The 16,338-nt window shown below is 42.4% G+C and overlaps 1 protein-coding gene across 2 annotated transcripts in view; it reads left to right on the top strand.

Annotated features, from left to right (window-relative positions):
• The window catches only part of elp4 (elongator acetyltransferase complex subunit 4), a 51,323-nt gene that overhangs the window by 16,343 nt on the left and 18,642 nt on the right, over positions 1 to 16,338 (top strand). For both annotated transcript variants that reach the window (XM_085763221.1, XM_085763232.1), the window contains 2 exons: positions 2,105 to 2,213; positions 4,517 to 4,623. In XM_085763221.1, the coding sequence (XP_085619347.1) occupies positions 2,105 to 2,213; positions 4,517 to 4,623 (216 nt within the window). The remainder of the gene's footprint in view (positions 1 to 2,104; positions 2,214 to 4,516; positions 4,624 to 16,338) is intronic.

Raw genomic sequence — 16,338 nt, 5'->3', positions numbered from 1 at the left:
ATTGTTAAGTTTAGCTAAAGATTTCCTTATGGTAATGAAAAAGCAGTACCTGAAGTCTGATTGTTTATGTTTATAAGTTTACTGAGCAATACAGCAACATCATCCTATACTGTATAGTAGTGTGTGAGTCTATAGCTTCTACAGGAAACACATACATCGTATTTATTGCCAATTTGTATGATTTTATTTTTAAGTTTTTGGAATTCTGTAATTCATTTCATGCAGTTATCATTTGTGTAGTAATATTGCTGTTTCTTATGTTACTCAATGAGTTTTAAATGTGCATTTTCAACATTAATTTTCAAATTTTGTCCAATTTTTAATTGTATTTTTTGAAATATACATATGTCAGATCGATGATATAATATAACATGTGATAGATTAATTAGATAATAATAATTATAATCATAATGTAATGTGATTTTTACATCTTTAATGGGGTGTACTGTCTATTCTTGCATATGAATTCACATGTTAGGGAAAAAGCACTGTTAATATTTGTAAGCTTGGGAGGGATGCAGATTTATTTTGTCTCATACTGTGTATAGATTCCCTGCCTCCCTGAGCGATGTATTGAATTTTGCGTTGAACTGGGCGGATTGTCTAAGTGTAGAATAACACATCTGCAGCCTAATGTTTGAACACATGTGTGTACACAGTGACATGTCTGATGAACCAGTACACCGCTGAGCCAAACAACTGCGGGAAAAATGAAATGGGGTTAATCAGTAACTGGGTGAGCCCTGTCAAGTCATGAGCTACCCACTTGCCTAGTCAGGGTAAGATAAATGCTGGGCCCTCCCTTTGACATGTCAGTGGTCGTCAGCTGAGGCTCAGGGTGTTCACGGGATTTACACTGATGGAATCTGAGCTAATTGAGCCGGCATTGACTTTCCGTACAGAACTGGACCGTCTCTTGTTTCAGGCCCTTATCAAGTATGAATACATGTGCAGAAAAACAAAAAAAAACAAGCTCTGGTGTAAGGTGAGCTTTTCCCTGATCACCTCCTTGAACTTGAAAGGAGCTGTGGAGCCATGTGCATGTCTTCCTGACCTCATTCTGCCCTGCTGCCACAACACTGAATAGCCCTGTGTGGACACTCTGGACGCCTCTGTCTTTGAAACTTTTCCTCTTTTCCACGGAGCCATATCTGTTTATCTGTTAGTACACAAAGGGGGAGTTATTATGACTAGAACAGACTGGCACAGATAAAGTTTTAAATGGCTGTTTCTCACACAGACACTACCGGCAATATTGTACCATTGATGTTTTTGAATAATTTGTCATATTCAAACTCTTACACTGGCTTTAATTGCTCCTTGTGAGTGACCTCAGGTACCCTGTAAGTGCCGGTGGTACTGACTGGTGGTATATGCCTACTTTAAAAGTAGGACAAAAATGAAAAGGAAGAAAGAGTGGGGAAAAGACATGAAGGCATGAAAACTGCATTAGGCGGTGGCAGCCAACACAGAGAGAAGGATGTGAATGATTCAAGAGGCAAAAGGATTAATAATGCAGGACTCCCTCTCTCCCTCCATCCCAGTGTCCCTCCTTCTCCCTCCCCTCCACTCCCTTTGCCCTCTGCCTCCATCCTTTTGTATATTTCTCATTCATTCTCCACATCCACTGTATTCACCCCTGATTTATCCTCCCTCTTTGTCAAGTCACTGACCTAACCAGTAGGGGGAGCTCTCATCATCAAGCCTCTCTTGCTTCTCCCACTTCTCAGTCCTCCCCTGCTGTGTGTGCAGGTTTGAGCGTCTGCACCAAGTACAACAGTTTGAGTGTGTTGCTCATTGACTGTTCCCCATGCCTCTTTTTGCAGATGGGTGCTCGATGTAAGGTGTGTGTCCACGTGTCTCCCCCCAACATCACCTGTGTCACCTCTGTCAGTGCTCTTTCTCCTCCATACCTCATCACCCTCACCTAAGCCATGGGCAGAAATGACCTGGCCGTGGGAAATGATGACCTAATTTAATTGCAACACTGATGGCCCGTCAGGAGGCTTTTAATTACCTGCTCATGTTTCTCTCTCTCTCCCTCTCTCTCTCTCTCCATCTCTCTCTCCCTCACCCTCTCCCCCTCTCTCCCTTGATCCTACAGGACAGAGCTCTAATGGGCAGCATTACCAGGCTATGTGACAATGCCATAGCACTGGAATCATTCAAAGGCTCTGAGAGAGAGACCAACCCACTCTACAAAGATTACCATGGTAAGAACACACACACTCGCTTATCTTTCTGTCTCTTTTCCATCAAATACGCACACACACACACACACACACACGCGTGTGCGCACATACACACACACACAGGCAGTGCATTAAGGCTGGGGCTGGGCTGTGGATGGAGGCAGGGCAGCCCCCTTGCAGGCCAGGCTGTCAGTGCGTGTTAGTGTGCTGCTGCTCAATCAGACGTGCTCCTCAGTAGACAGGCCGGGGGGGATTCAGCTGCCACGCTGTACCCCCTCTCCCTCGCACCCTCACCTCCCCACCATCCCTGCCTCTCTCTCCCCCCCACCCCCCCTCCAGCAGAGCCTCTCTCCCTCTCGCCTCGCCCCCTCTCCATCCCTAGTCCCATCCCTTGTCCCATACCCCTGAGGCTCTGGAGCAGAGCAGACCAACACTGGGGAATCGATATTCTCACCATCACTCTCTCTTCCTCTCTGCCTCTATCTCTCTGTCCCTCGCTCAATGTCTCCATGGCCAGCATGCTCTGCTAATAAATGGAGGGCAAGGCTTTCAGTAGGGGAAGAGGACACTGGTTAAGGGACAAATGGAGAGAAGGGGATGAAGAAAAGAGGAAAGCAGGGCACTGTTGTTTGCCTCCCTCTACTCTCCCAGTCCTCACCGTCACTTTTTCTGTTCAGTTTTATCATTTCTTCCTCCTCCCTCTTGTTTCCTTCTTTTCTATCACTCTATCACACTCTCCACGCATAAAGGTCAGTTTAAGCGAGTGGGGTATTTTTAGCTGTGCCTCTCGAACTCTCCCACTCACTCTTGCACTATTCCTCTCATTTCCCCACTCCCTCCCCTCCATGGGTTAGACAGCCCTGGTTGTGACAGATGAAGAGATGAGGAGTAAAAACACTCAATGGCAGGTTTTGGTTTCATCCAACAGAATGTTTTATTTAGATAACATGTCCCATAGTGATCGCATTCCTCTGCATTGAAAAGCAAGGTGGCTTGTAAACATATGCGTGTTTTAGCGAATAATTTGGTTTTTATTGTATGAATGAATTACAAAAATGTCCTTTGGAATTCGCAATTAATGTCATTTGAATGTGTTGTTCAAAATATATTTGCCCTGTGTTTAACCAGCCAGTGAAATTCTGGTTGGGTTATGAAATACATTTATGTGTATGACTGTTTTGATGTGTGTTCATGAGTGCAAACGCATCTGGTACGAGTGTGAGAGAGCGTGCGGATGCGCGTGCGTGCGTGTTTGCGGCACAGTTCAGGGCTGCTCAAAGCATGCTGGGAAGCCTGTCACTGCAAATCAGGCAAGGGGAAATCACCCAAGTGCACAGAGGAGAGAACCCACCATCCCCCACTTTCTCTGTCTGTCTCCCTTTCTCCATTACTCCCTCGATCTCTTCTTTTCTCTCTCTCACGCTCATTTATACCACTCCACTTCTCCAGTATTTTTCCAGTTTTATGAAAATGTAACTTTATGGTCAAAGGAAAATCTGAAACAAAGTATTCTGGGGACCCTAAAGCAAAGGCCCCCATTTCTATTTGTCCCCTGTCCTTCATTGTTCTAATGTGTCTCTAATAGTTGGAAATTTTCCTTAACAGTCACCCATGCTCCAGCAAATAGGGAAAAAATAAGAGAATAGGACTTAAGATATAGACATTTTCATAGACTGTAAGTGTGATGTTTGATGCAAACACTGTCATCTGTAAATACCAGTTTGTTAACTCCTTTGTCCTAATTTTATTACTAAACCAACTTTCTAGTCACTCATGTAGATGAGTTTCCTTCAAATCACAATTTTCACAAATGCACTTTATAATGGTGGATCTCTGAAAGCTTTCTTTTAAGACGCTAACTGTGAAACTTGCTTCAAGGGAAAACATGTTTCTGTAGACAAAGAAAAAAATGGCTACCTTTAGTTACCATAAAACTTATTTGAAGGTTTTATCATTCATAACTTTTTGCAGTTACTACAGTTAAACAGAAATATCTTGTTGCATTTAAAACTAATTAAGCCATCTGTTTAATGTGTTTAACAAAACAGTTCATTAGTATATGAAATCAGAGTGAGATAATAGGTTTACTGAGTAAAAAACTAATTTCCCCCAGGGGACAATAAATAAAATGAACTGAACAAAAAAATTCTTAGTTGTATTAAGTTGTGATTCATGGCACACTCTGCATGTGTGCCATGAAATCTGGGAGAGGAATACAGCTCTTACATATTTTACAATTCACACTCAGCAAAAAGTTATTTGTCATTTATTTGTTGTATTTGTAAGAACTTCCAGCTTCAGTCTGCCCTCTCTGTCCTTCACAGGCCTGCTACATGTACGCCAGGTACCTCACTTGAACTGTCTGGCGAGTCAGCTCCCTGACCACAAGGACCTGGCCTTTAAGCTCAAGAGAAAACAGTTCAGCATTGAGGTAGGTTGTCTGGGTCACTTAGCATCCCCAGGGTTTACTCTATAAACAAAACATAGGTGTTCACTGGTCCACCCCTGTTGTTGTATTTTAAGTGCTGTTTGTCAGTTATATATTTTTGTTTTGTTGCCCCAATTCTACTTCTCTAATGTATTTTTGAAGCTTGCCATGTAACCATTAACCTAAAACAAGAGCTGAATTTAGGCGCAGCAATTATTTATTAAGAAAGCCATTACATTTGTTCCATTCATCTTGTTCATAGCGGTGTTGAAATTAAGTGCTGATGATAGTCTCTCACGTAAGCCAAGTTCTGTCAACCTGCGTTACCTTTTATCTGTTATTGGGTGGCAAAATCAAAGGTGAAGCTATTGATTATACACTGTTGCTGCCACACTTTCTCCAGGAGGCAACCGAGTGTGAAAGATTTCTATCTATATGCTTGAATATGCAATGGAAAAAATACTGGTGGCAGCTAAGTTGAAAGTTAGTTCTGGTATTCTACAGTATTTTGAAGTATTTTGAAATAACTAGTGATGACAGATCACAGCCATTTACTATGCTGGACAGAAAGTAAGCAGCTGCAATAAGCCGCAGTATCTCTCAAATCAACAACACAATGCACATTAGATGCTGCCCATTCTTTCTAGAGAGAGACTTTATTGTCTTTGCATATTTCTATGCAACGAAATTAGGTTTGGCATCAATATACACTACTTACTACTACTACTACAGCATCACAAAATTCTAGCAGCTCATTCACTTCCTAGCCTGGAACAGCAGTGACCTGTTGGAACAGATACGCAGCAGGTGTATTTTAAACTGTCTATAAGCTAATTTGTATCTGCATTCAGTCATTTCCAAATTATTTTCTGAGATGCCTTGGAGTGAGGTTTGAAGACTTAATCTGTTGGTGTTTTATTGTTTTCTTTAGAGATGATTGTTAATTTTTTTATTTAGATTTTTTTGCATCATAGCTTGAAATCTGATGATAGGCGTGACCTTTTTAGACTCATGTAGAATAGAGGCCTTTACACTTCTTCATCCATTTTTGATTTATGATTATTCAGCCTCTTCCTGTCAAAGATACTTCCATTTTGCATGTGTCACATGATTACTCTCACTCTGAGCAATCAATCTGTCACTGAACTACCACTCTAGAGACAAATTAAGGGGCCCTCCTCTTAGCTCAGGCTCATGATTGGTCCTCATTACATTATCATTACCTTATCACACCCTCTGGTCCTTGGCTCTTAGTGAGTTCTATTGTCTCAGGCAGGAGGTGAAAGGGACAAGAGGAATGCCAACCCCCACCATACCTCACCACATTCGACGGTCATCCCCTTCTCATTTTCTGCCAGCCCTGCACCATCCCTCTCACTCTTTCTCCTGTCTGCATCGCCTCCACCTACCCCCTTTCTCTGACCCCCCAAATAGGCCACTCCAGTATAGATTTATAAGGTCCATAAAAGTCAAGGTGGTTATCCTCAATGGTCTTTTAATTAGGCCTCTGTATTGAGCAGGCCAGGGGGGCACAGCCTACAGAATCCTTGAAGCCCTTAGCGGCCTGGATACCATGTCATATATCCAGGCAGCACACTGTTAAGACCAGGCTTTGTCTGTCTTCCTTGTTTAAAGAGCTTTACTGGAGTTTTTTTTTGTTGAATGCGGTCCATGCTCCTGTGATGCCCTCAGAACATAGCATGATAAGAAAATTTCACAATTTTGATTGTTGACACAAGAGAGCAATAATATGAAATGTCAATCACGCTCCTTGGTCGTGACACATGGGTTATGTAGCAGGGAGTTTCCCAGAGAACATTGTATCATGTCATCAGTTATGCACTAAATCAATCAAAACATATATTAGTCATTATTCATTTTAATGCACTATTATGTTCTCATGTTGTCTTCTCTGGGACTGCAATTGGCTGTCATTAAGGGTTAAATCACCCGAGATGGAGATGTCACAAAGGTATGAGTGCATTGTTGGCGTCACCCATAGCTGCAGAGCCATAGCTGCAGAGCCATAGCTGCAGAGCCATAGCTGGGTTTTTAGATCACATACAGGACCACCGTTGTGCTCCGACTATGTGACTCATCGTATACCGTGTTTGACCTGTTGGTCAACTGCCTCGGTGGGCCTTTGATTGACAAATGACACGCTGATTGGAGTCTAAGCCCAGTGTCTGACATGTGACAGCCCACACCATCCCTGCTAATCACCTCATTTACTCAAGCTACAGGACTCCTCTGCCTGAAGCCACATAATACAACACTCTCTGACTGAGTTTGTTCTGCAGTGCTCAGTCTGGCCTCCTTCGCACATCCATCACGGTGGAGGTAAAGCACTTCTCCTGCTGCTATATTCTTCTCAACTTTTGACTCCTTTTTAACGTTTGAAAAGCAGGAAATTTACCCTCTCTTTGCATATCATCTATCTGGATTAATTTGTGATACGATGATTGTTAATGACAGGTGATTGACAGCACTAGGTGCTCACCAGCTGGGTCAGGCAGCTACATGTCATCCCAACTGCACATGGAGTCATGTTGACGACTAATTTCTTAACTGCTGTTTGACTCACACCTCGATCACCTAGCACACCAGGAACGCGGAAAAATACTTGTTTGGCATCGCGCAGATTGCAGCTTTTGTTTCTCATGAATGTAGTTAATTGTAATAATATTTTTTTTCATAATTTGATCATTTTTTGATATTACTTCCCAACCTGAAACTCACCACCATTATCAAGGCTCTGACGGCTCCTTGATAAGGTTGCCATGGTATCGGTTTGACATTTCCGAGAGTTCAAGCTGCGGTTGATGAGCAGTTATTAGCCATGAGGCCCGAGGCCAGAGTTAACCCATGGCCCTGTCTGAGCAGGTAGGGGGAGTGTTAGGTGTTTAGACAAGATTAACACATACTCATAGACACATACACAAACAATTTTCGCTCCCACACATGAAGATATTTACATTCGTGAGCACATACTGATTGAGAAACGCAAGCACGCACCACCTGTGACATAAACTTTCTTAAACATGCATATGTGTGGGAATTTTTTCCCTCTCACTCATATTAAGCCGACACCAGGCTTCTGTGAGTAGTTTCACAATTCGAGATGCTTTGAGGATGAAGTTCTGAAGAATGCAGATGGTACGCAATTACATTGTCCTTACCTCTGTCTGACCCTTTAAACTGACAGGCAATGTGCCTGTGGGGTGCTGGGGTGCTGGAGGCAGGTCACAGGGTCAAATACAGTATAAGACGGGGATTTGTGTCAAATTAGTCTTGTCTTAGAGGAGCTTTTTGGAGGTGTTTGTTGCACTGACAAACTATGTCACCGTGGCTCTGAAGTCTGAGGAGGCAAAACTTTGTAGCCTTTGAGAACTTTCAGTTCTATGTTAAAGCAGAAGTAGGCGGAATGTTTGTGTTAATATAAGTCTTAAATAGTTATATCTTCCGACGGCAGTCACTTATATAGAGTGTTTGGTCCGAAACACGGGTCTGTCAGTCACTCTGCTCTGCTGTAAGCCGAGGAGAAAACTTTCCTTGTATCCTGCAACCTTTATCCAATGAGGAGAGAGAACGGCATAAAGGGGCGGTCCTCTCTGTGTGTGCACGCCAAGGGATGCGCGTGCATGTGGTGCGGGGACTGCTAACTCCATCGGCTGACAGAAAGTTGGCCAAAACAACCAGATCGCTTACTTCTGCTTTAATGTTTTTTTGTTTGGTTTTGGTTTTTGGTATTTTGAAGTCAGTATAGTCAAGTCAAGAAGTTTATTATCACAATACTGCTTCACAATACACATAAATAGATTTTTTTTAAAAACAAACAGTAAATAAATAACAATACTAAAACCTATCTAAAAGGTTTAAAAGGAAGTTAAAGGAGTCCAGACCAGCTTACAAGGCCGCAACGAGAGTTCATAAGAAAGATGGAAGAGAGGAGGATTGCATATAATGATGTTTCCAGGGTTACTGCAGTTCACAGTTTCTGACAGTAAATCCAGTTCACACCAGCATCTGAGCTGGAATCACAAACTTCTGTATATCTGGCTTCACATTGAATAAGACAAACCAACCTTAGCCTCCTCCTTCATTCATCACAAAGAGGCACAGCAGGGTCCAAACACAGAGGGCACTGGCCAAAAAAAAAGTTGGATCATCTGGCAAAACCATTCAACCTGGCTGAAACACAGTGCAGTGTAGCTCATCCGTCAATACACTGTGGTAGCCTTTCAAATACATGAACATTCCCAGTAGATCACTCATTAACGAGAACAGCTCTCGTGGTGTTTATCCTGCAGTCACTGCAAGGAAAGATGAATAATTGCTGCAGTGACTTTGCCATTGTGAATTGTAAAAACGGCTTTTGTTCACTGCGTTGTTTTGGCGTGTGATTGACAATGAGACTCATGGATATGTCAGTCAAGCTACACTTCCTGGATTGAATTTTATCGACTCAGGCTTCCACTCAGGCAGCCCAGTGCCACAAAAAGCAAACAAACATGGCTGCTTTGTGTTTCTTTATTAGATACAGTGTTAGACTGACTATACAATGCATTTTTGTGAGCCTCACATTAAAAACTCTGCAACTTGTGTCCAATGACCTTCCATCTCACATAACATGAACTTGGCGTTAGGCAATTGAGTAAACCCTCTAGTTGAGAGGAGGGGAAGCAAATAGGGAGTAGAACAAGGGAATAAAGATGACAATTGTGCGGAGTAGAAGAAGTCTTTAGGAGAAGAGGAAGGCAAACCGAAAGAGTCCGAGGGAGGTGTATGGAGTAGGTTAATGTTTCTTGGCATGTCCTCAAAACGTCTTTAAGACAACGCCTGTGTCTGCCCCCTGTTGAAGCCTGTGGGTGCCGAGGGAAGGGTGTTAATGGACCTATGTGAGGAACAGAGCGAAGGCTTGGAGAGGAGGGGGGAGGCGTAAGCGGAGAGGAGCAGTTAAGTGATTCTCAGGTCAGGTCTAATTAAAATGAGGGCTTTTCCTTAGAGGCACCAAACCGTCTTATTGAGAGAGAAATAAAAAGGGAGGGAAAGAAAGAATTGTAGAAAGCAGAGCGAATTAGACAGAGACCCGGGCCTCAGGGCTTGTCTGTGTATTTGTTTATATGTTTGTTTGTATTCCATGCCTGGTCGTATATCTCGTTCCCCGAGTCTCAAATAATACTTGGTACCAAAGATCAGAGAAAAGCCAATAGTGAAAAGAACTCATAGGAGAAACAACTAACCTGACTCATTCAATACAGTGTAAATAAAACATGGATGTTTTGGCCTGACTTTCAGGCATTTGGGGTCGATGTCTTTCCATCTTCGGTTCTCTAACACTTGTTGGGAAGCTTTTATTGCACTTAACGTAACGACAACCTGTCTCTCCTCTGCTCTGTGTTTCTGGGAGGAGCTACACAGACGCAAACACAGTGAAAGGAGAGAAATCTGACAGTGAATAAGAGTAAATTGCAGCAGAGACTCTCATGCTGAGCTGAATGAAATGAGTGTGCTTAAATTGGGTTAATAAGAAATACAAAAATGTTTTTGTTTGGTTTTTTTGGTCGCAATAAGTTGCCCCTATACCCCCCCCAAGGCACTGAAAAGCAATGCAATATGTACATTGAGAAGTGGATCTCAATGGCTTAATATACACAACAATCTTACTGAATGTCCTGAACCTATTAGTTGCATGCAGAAGAACTGAACTGTGATTCCTACGTCTGCCTTGGGAATCATGATCAGATGGGAATGGACCTTTTTGGAATAATATTCCACTTGAATAATTTATACTTCCTCCATTGGTGCACACCAGCCTCTGTCGCATTTTGGAATGAGGTGTGCTTATGGTTTGTGCATATATGAGAACCAGAGTGAGAGCTCGGTGCGGGCCAGTTAGTGGCACGCGATCGTACCCCTCAGCCGAACAATATTCACAACATACATCAGAGTTACATTTATTATTTAACAGGGATTTTATCTATTCTGCAAATGTGCATGTGTGTTTGAAAAGGCCCAGCTTGTTAGGTCTCAGTGCTGAGTCTCGGGTTTGTCGGGGGTGGGGGGGGTGCACTGCAAACATGCAAGTTTTTGGGAGGGGGGTTTGTCTGACATGGCGTCAAGGTAGCCCTGCACATACAAGATATGTTTCTTCTCTAAGGTCAAGGTTCAGAAATAATTAAAGAAGCTGCTAAAACAATCCAGTGTGCTTTTTATTGTCAAATGCCCAGGGAGAAAAAGCAGTAGCAGTTGTGTTTTCTATGGTCGAGTCAAAGCTCAGTAAAGAGAATATCTGGGAGTTTGCCAAATGTGCTGCCCTCTGTACTGAATTATCACAACGCCGAAACATTTCTTGCAAACGGACAGTGTTAAAGCAAAACAAAACAGGGCATATGTGCTCCTCCTGCCAGGCTGAGTAAGAGTGTGGTCTGCCTGAACTCGCCCTGGAAGTGAAGCTGTTTCATCAGTGAGCAGTGAACCCTTAACATAGTCCATGCACCACTCAGCCCCCATCAGACTAGACTGGCCACACTGGACTCAGACCTGATTAAAGTAGTCCTAGTTGTCTTCAGCTCCCATTAGAGAGAGGAGGGGAAAGAGGCTAGAACTTGCATGCCACCCTCCATCCATGGGGTCTTGTGGTACTATAGGGTATGCATAAGTGCATTCAGAAAGGGCTCTCCATTAGCATAATGGTAGTGACTGGGGAACCACAGGCCCCCTGGTGCTTATAAACTGGGTCTTCGCTGTATCTTTGGCTTGTGAATCATTTCATTGTTATTTCCTTTTGGAAAATAGTGTCTAATTTTGCCTCAGGTGCATGCACTTTTGTCCTCATCATAAAAAGTGTTGGCAAGAGTGGCAAATGTGTTCACTGTAAATCCTGTGCTAAAACTTTACTACTTTCAGAGGTTTGGGGTCGATATCTGTAATTCAGGATTCCTAATTTCTTCTCGTCCTTGGTTATGTAGACCTAATACTTAGGCTACATCCACACTGCTATTTTTTTTAGTTTAATTTACTTTAATTTACATCACTTTTGCTGCATTCATGCCTGGCATCCATACTCCATTTAACCCTAAAACAGAGACTTTTGGAAACACCGCAGGCCTTGTTTTACTTTGAAAACTCCGGGGTTGAAAGAGAGACCATAGACTTATAAACAATGATGCAGACACCCAGCTTGTCTCCTGAATGGGTCTTATTCGTCACGACTACCAGTAGTGCATGCAACACTGATAACAAATTACAAGCTTTGCAGACCTTGTTGTCTTTCCTACCAGCTGTTGTGCAGTTCAACTCTGCTTTTGCTGCTCCTTGTTTGCAACAAATCAACTGCAGGGAAAACAATCTGTTCCCTGTTTTATGCTACATAATATGAATGGTCATGACATACACAGTTTCAGACATAATGTGTCATGTAAACATAATAGTGTGGACACTGTGGTAAGAATGTTGGTTAATGCATTTTCAACCAGTAATCAAGTGGATCTTAGGATTTGCAGTGATGCATATATTTTAATGAAGCCACATGTTTAAGTCAAAACACTCAGAGGTCGATAGATTAGCAATCTAAACAATGTCCATTCTGAAATCGCACCTGAAACATTGTTGTGCTGTCGTTTCTGTGACTCCGCTACTTGGTGGTAAAAGGCAGTGATTGTCCCGTTTAAAATGAAGCAGTGGCTTCACAGCTGTTGGTCCACAGAGAAAGTTAAAATTGCCATCATGGAGCACAAACAGCTCCATGGTCGGAGTGGTTCAAAGGTGGAATGTTGATCCGGAGCAGGAGCATCAAACTCAGGAAGGCTCTCTGCTTGGGTCCTAAAAATAACTTTCCCACACTCTCACCGCACAGTGTCCTGGGGGGGTCAGGAGGAGGAGTGTGTGTGTATGCATTTCTCTGTGTGTTGGCTCAGTGTTTATGTATCTTATGCTGTTGTGATGTGAACACATTTGAAAACACAGATAATATTTTAAATGTGCTGCTGTCTGAACACATATTCAGATAGTTTTACCACAAGCTTTTTTTTTTTCTAGAATAGTCAAGTCTCTTCTTCCTCCTCATCAATAGTTTGACGTAAAACAAATTGTGCATTTTATCATCGTTTCATGAAGTTGAAAGAATAGAAGATTTTTTATGAAACCAGATTAGCTACTTGGTTTAAGGGAGGTAAAACTTTGCCATTGTCTGAGACCACCTATTGTTGACAAATGTTTTTGTGTAGAATGTGTGTGTAAAATTGCTCAGTCAAAAGAAAATTTGCTGACATTAATAACATGGCTGCAGCATATAGACCCCTGATTTAAAATAAATAACATTTAGACTTGCCTGTAAAATGAGATAAGCTATTTTCACATACAGCACGGCTCCCTAACAGTACGACTTTATGTCGCCATAGTTGAAGGGTGACAATGAAAATGTCAACATTTTTTAAAGCTTGTTTTTCCCGTTCACAACACACAGTGTCTTGATGTCTTCAGAAAGCCTGTCTGCAGTTTTATTGTTAGGAGTTCATAATTTCTAGACTCCTCACAACTGAATCTGTTTGCTTACCTCATTCATTTGTTTGCAACACAAAAAAGGTAGGCTTAGAGATGCCTGATCGGTTGGACACTTGGCCTTTTTCTTAATGCTTTCTCTGTGAGCAATCCCTCAATGACTCCTTGCTTGACGAAAACAAATTGGGTCTCTTGATCCTCTTTCTTTCTCTTTATCTCCAAGCACACCATAAAGGCATTTGTCTCAGCTAATCATGGGAGCTACTTAACCCCTGCTACTGTGAATATGGTTGTATTTAAAAAGGATTCACCCAACAGTCAACACAGAGTTGTTTAAAAGCGGTGTTGGCCATTGAAAGAAGCCGGCCTGCCGCTGAATGTAACAGTGCTCATGAATTTTATGAGGGCAAGTGTCCCTGTCCTTCAGAGTTCACAGGTGGCTATTGAAAAGCCTGGCCAGATGATGGAGCATAGTAAGGACACATATAGAGCCCTGAATAGACTTTAATTACACTCAGCAGATGAGTCAAAGAGGCCATTGGAAGGACAAGCCTGCACTTCAAAAGGCAAGTTAGAGGGCAAGGTGATGGCGCCTTATCGAAACGTTTGTGACCCCATCCATGAATCAGGGCACGTGTGTGAGTCAGTGGTCTTGTGTTTATGCTGCAAAAATAGAACAATTTTCTTTGTGCCTTGTGTTCGTGCATGAGTGTGTGTGTGTGTGTGTGTGTATGTGTGTGCATGCGCGCGCACTACGTAACACACATACATGAATGTGTGAAGGTGGGGGAGGCACTGGGTGGGAGAATACTCCAGTGTGTGGCTTAACCAAACTTTCCTTTTGTCCCTAACAATGATGAGTGATGATGAGTGACAGGGGTGTTAGGAGTGGGATCTGGGGAACAGAATGCACCTAAGCAGTGTTCACCCAAACCCACACAAAAGGCAGCAAAAGGTCAAATCTGAGGCAAGCTTCTTATCCACTGGCGTATAATACCGCACCATTTTTATCTGCCACAAAATAATCGAAAACGCTAACTATTTATTATTTTAATGCAGTTTCTGCGCTATCCTAGATAATTTTTCGAAAAGGATTTTGCAATCCTTTTGAAGAATACAAACACCGTCAGTTATCGATTAGACCAAAGTGTTTCAACCATGACTCGTATCACATGAAAAATAAAATACCCATTGCCTTTCCTTTGTCTTCTTTTTAAACTTTAATAACAAGAGTCGAGGCAAGATGCTCACTCAGAGTATAACTTACTTGTGTTAGCCTTACCAACTCTGCATATCAGTTTGTCTCCTCTCCGTGAAGCGAGTAAGAAAACATACACTGTTGTTCTTTTGTTACGCAAAATCCATACATTCTGCTTACACAGCCCGACAACGCACACATACACACGCTTCCTCTTACCTCCACATACACATTATGCCCCACTGCTAGACTGGGATGAGGACGACTTGCGTGCAAGTATTTCCCAGGAGGCAGTTGTAGACCGAGGGGTTTGAGGCCCGGGGATGGCTCTAGATGGCGGTTAGCGAGGAACCAGTATTTTTTTTTTTTTTGCCTGCACTCCTCCTTCCCCTCCCCCTTTCTGAGCTCAGGCAGTGATCGTAATGGGGGGTGACAGCTCACCTCTCCCTAGCGTGCCTACGGTCTTAGGAGCGTTAGACCCCCCCGTGTAACCCCACCACCACCCCCCAAGTCCCAGAAGGCCACAAAGGTTACTCCATATGTTAGTCTGAGGATTCTTATGATTTTTTTTTTTTTTTTTTTGTCAGACAAGTATATTTTTTCATTTAGTTTTGTCTAAATCAAATTGAATCCTATATTTATGTTGCATCCCCTCATCATATATTATAAAAATTACATTTGCTGAGTGTAAGTTTTTAGCTGCTGTATTTTCAATCATCCTCTGCCTTCTGTTTTTCTGTGTGAATTGTAACTCAGTGGTGTGAAAAGATTCAGGGACTGGTGTTTCACATCTATTAAAGGTCTCATGTTTGAAGAGGCAAGTGATCTGATAGCCTGATGTTGTACGCTCACTTACACATACTGTTTGTATGGGGACGTCATGTCCGTTTGCTTCATCACCCACTAAGAATGTGTGCGAGCGTGTGTGCATGTGTGTGTGCTGCATGTGCATTTAGTCCTGACAATGTATCTTTACCTCCCCTTTGTAATTTTTTTAACCAAGGGTTTGTTTTTATGTCTTCTAAACATTTTTCTAATTTCTTCACTTTGACAAATACAATCGGTAAGTTAAAAAAAGTTTCAAGAAATTGAACATTGTTTTTTCACTCAGAGGCATTATGGGAATATTCTAAGTCTCGGTGGTAAGACATCCAAAGTTTTCACTTACTGAGCGACTTGGTTTACTCATTTTAAAAGCAACTTTCTCACCTCAATAAGAGAAAAGATCCCAGTGAGCGTCCCTCTCCAAATAATTCTCACAGGACGTGAAAGTTAACAGCCCCCTTTGATGCACGTCCTTAAACACACTCTGACATTCAGCAGTCCTCATTTGAGGTTTCTGCATCAACAGAAGTGCGAGGAGACAGGAGTTGTAATGCACAAAATTATAATTAAATCAGTACAGTGAATTTCTTGCACCCCTCAATAGATTGCACATCTTGGTGTTTGTGTGTGTGTGTGTGTCTTTGGATCTTAGCAAGAGTGTTAATGCCTGTGCAAGTCTTGAATAAATGGCTAGTGAAATTGTATAATGAGGAGTGTGTGCACTGAGAGGAGGGTTTGCGTGCTTAGATGGGTGAGGAATAGCGCACAAAAGCATGTGTAGTGGTGAATATTAGAGTAGGCTGAGTGTTAGCAAGGTCACTCCATGTACAGAAAGAAGTGCTTTCCCATCTCAAACTCACTTGCTCTCCCTCTGTCTATCTCCCTCTCACTCTGTCTCTTTTGTCGGAGGCCTCCTCCCTCCTCTCCTGTTTTTTTAATCATAGTCATCTTTTTAAAAGTGTTGCTTTCTCTACGTTTCAAACGCCTCCTTCCGGCTTAGCTGCGCCTCCACATTTACCCTTCTCACCTCATTTGCTACCAGACACAAAAAAGTCAGCTTGGCAACTTATTAGCTGCTGTCTGTTTTTTGTTTTTTTAAAGGTTGTAATCATGGTGAACCTTCAAGTTAAATTGAAAAAAAAAAAAAAAAAAACAGACGGGCAATCTCATTTGGACGGATGTTTCGGGACAGA

Source organism: Trachurus japonicus, chromosome 3 (assembly GCF_045865225.1).
Source record: "Trachurus japonicus isolate A0001 chromosome 3, Traja_1.0".
Taxonomy (NCBI): domain Eukaryota; kingdom Metazoa; phylum Chordata; class Actinopteri; order Carangiformes; family Carangidae; genus Trachurus; species Trachurus japonicus.
Note: the sequence above shows the minus strand (reverse complement) of the source record. Positions and strands in the feature narration are given on the sequence as shown.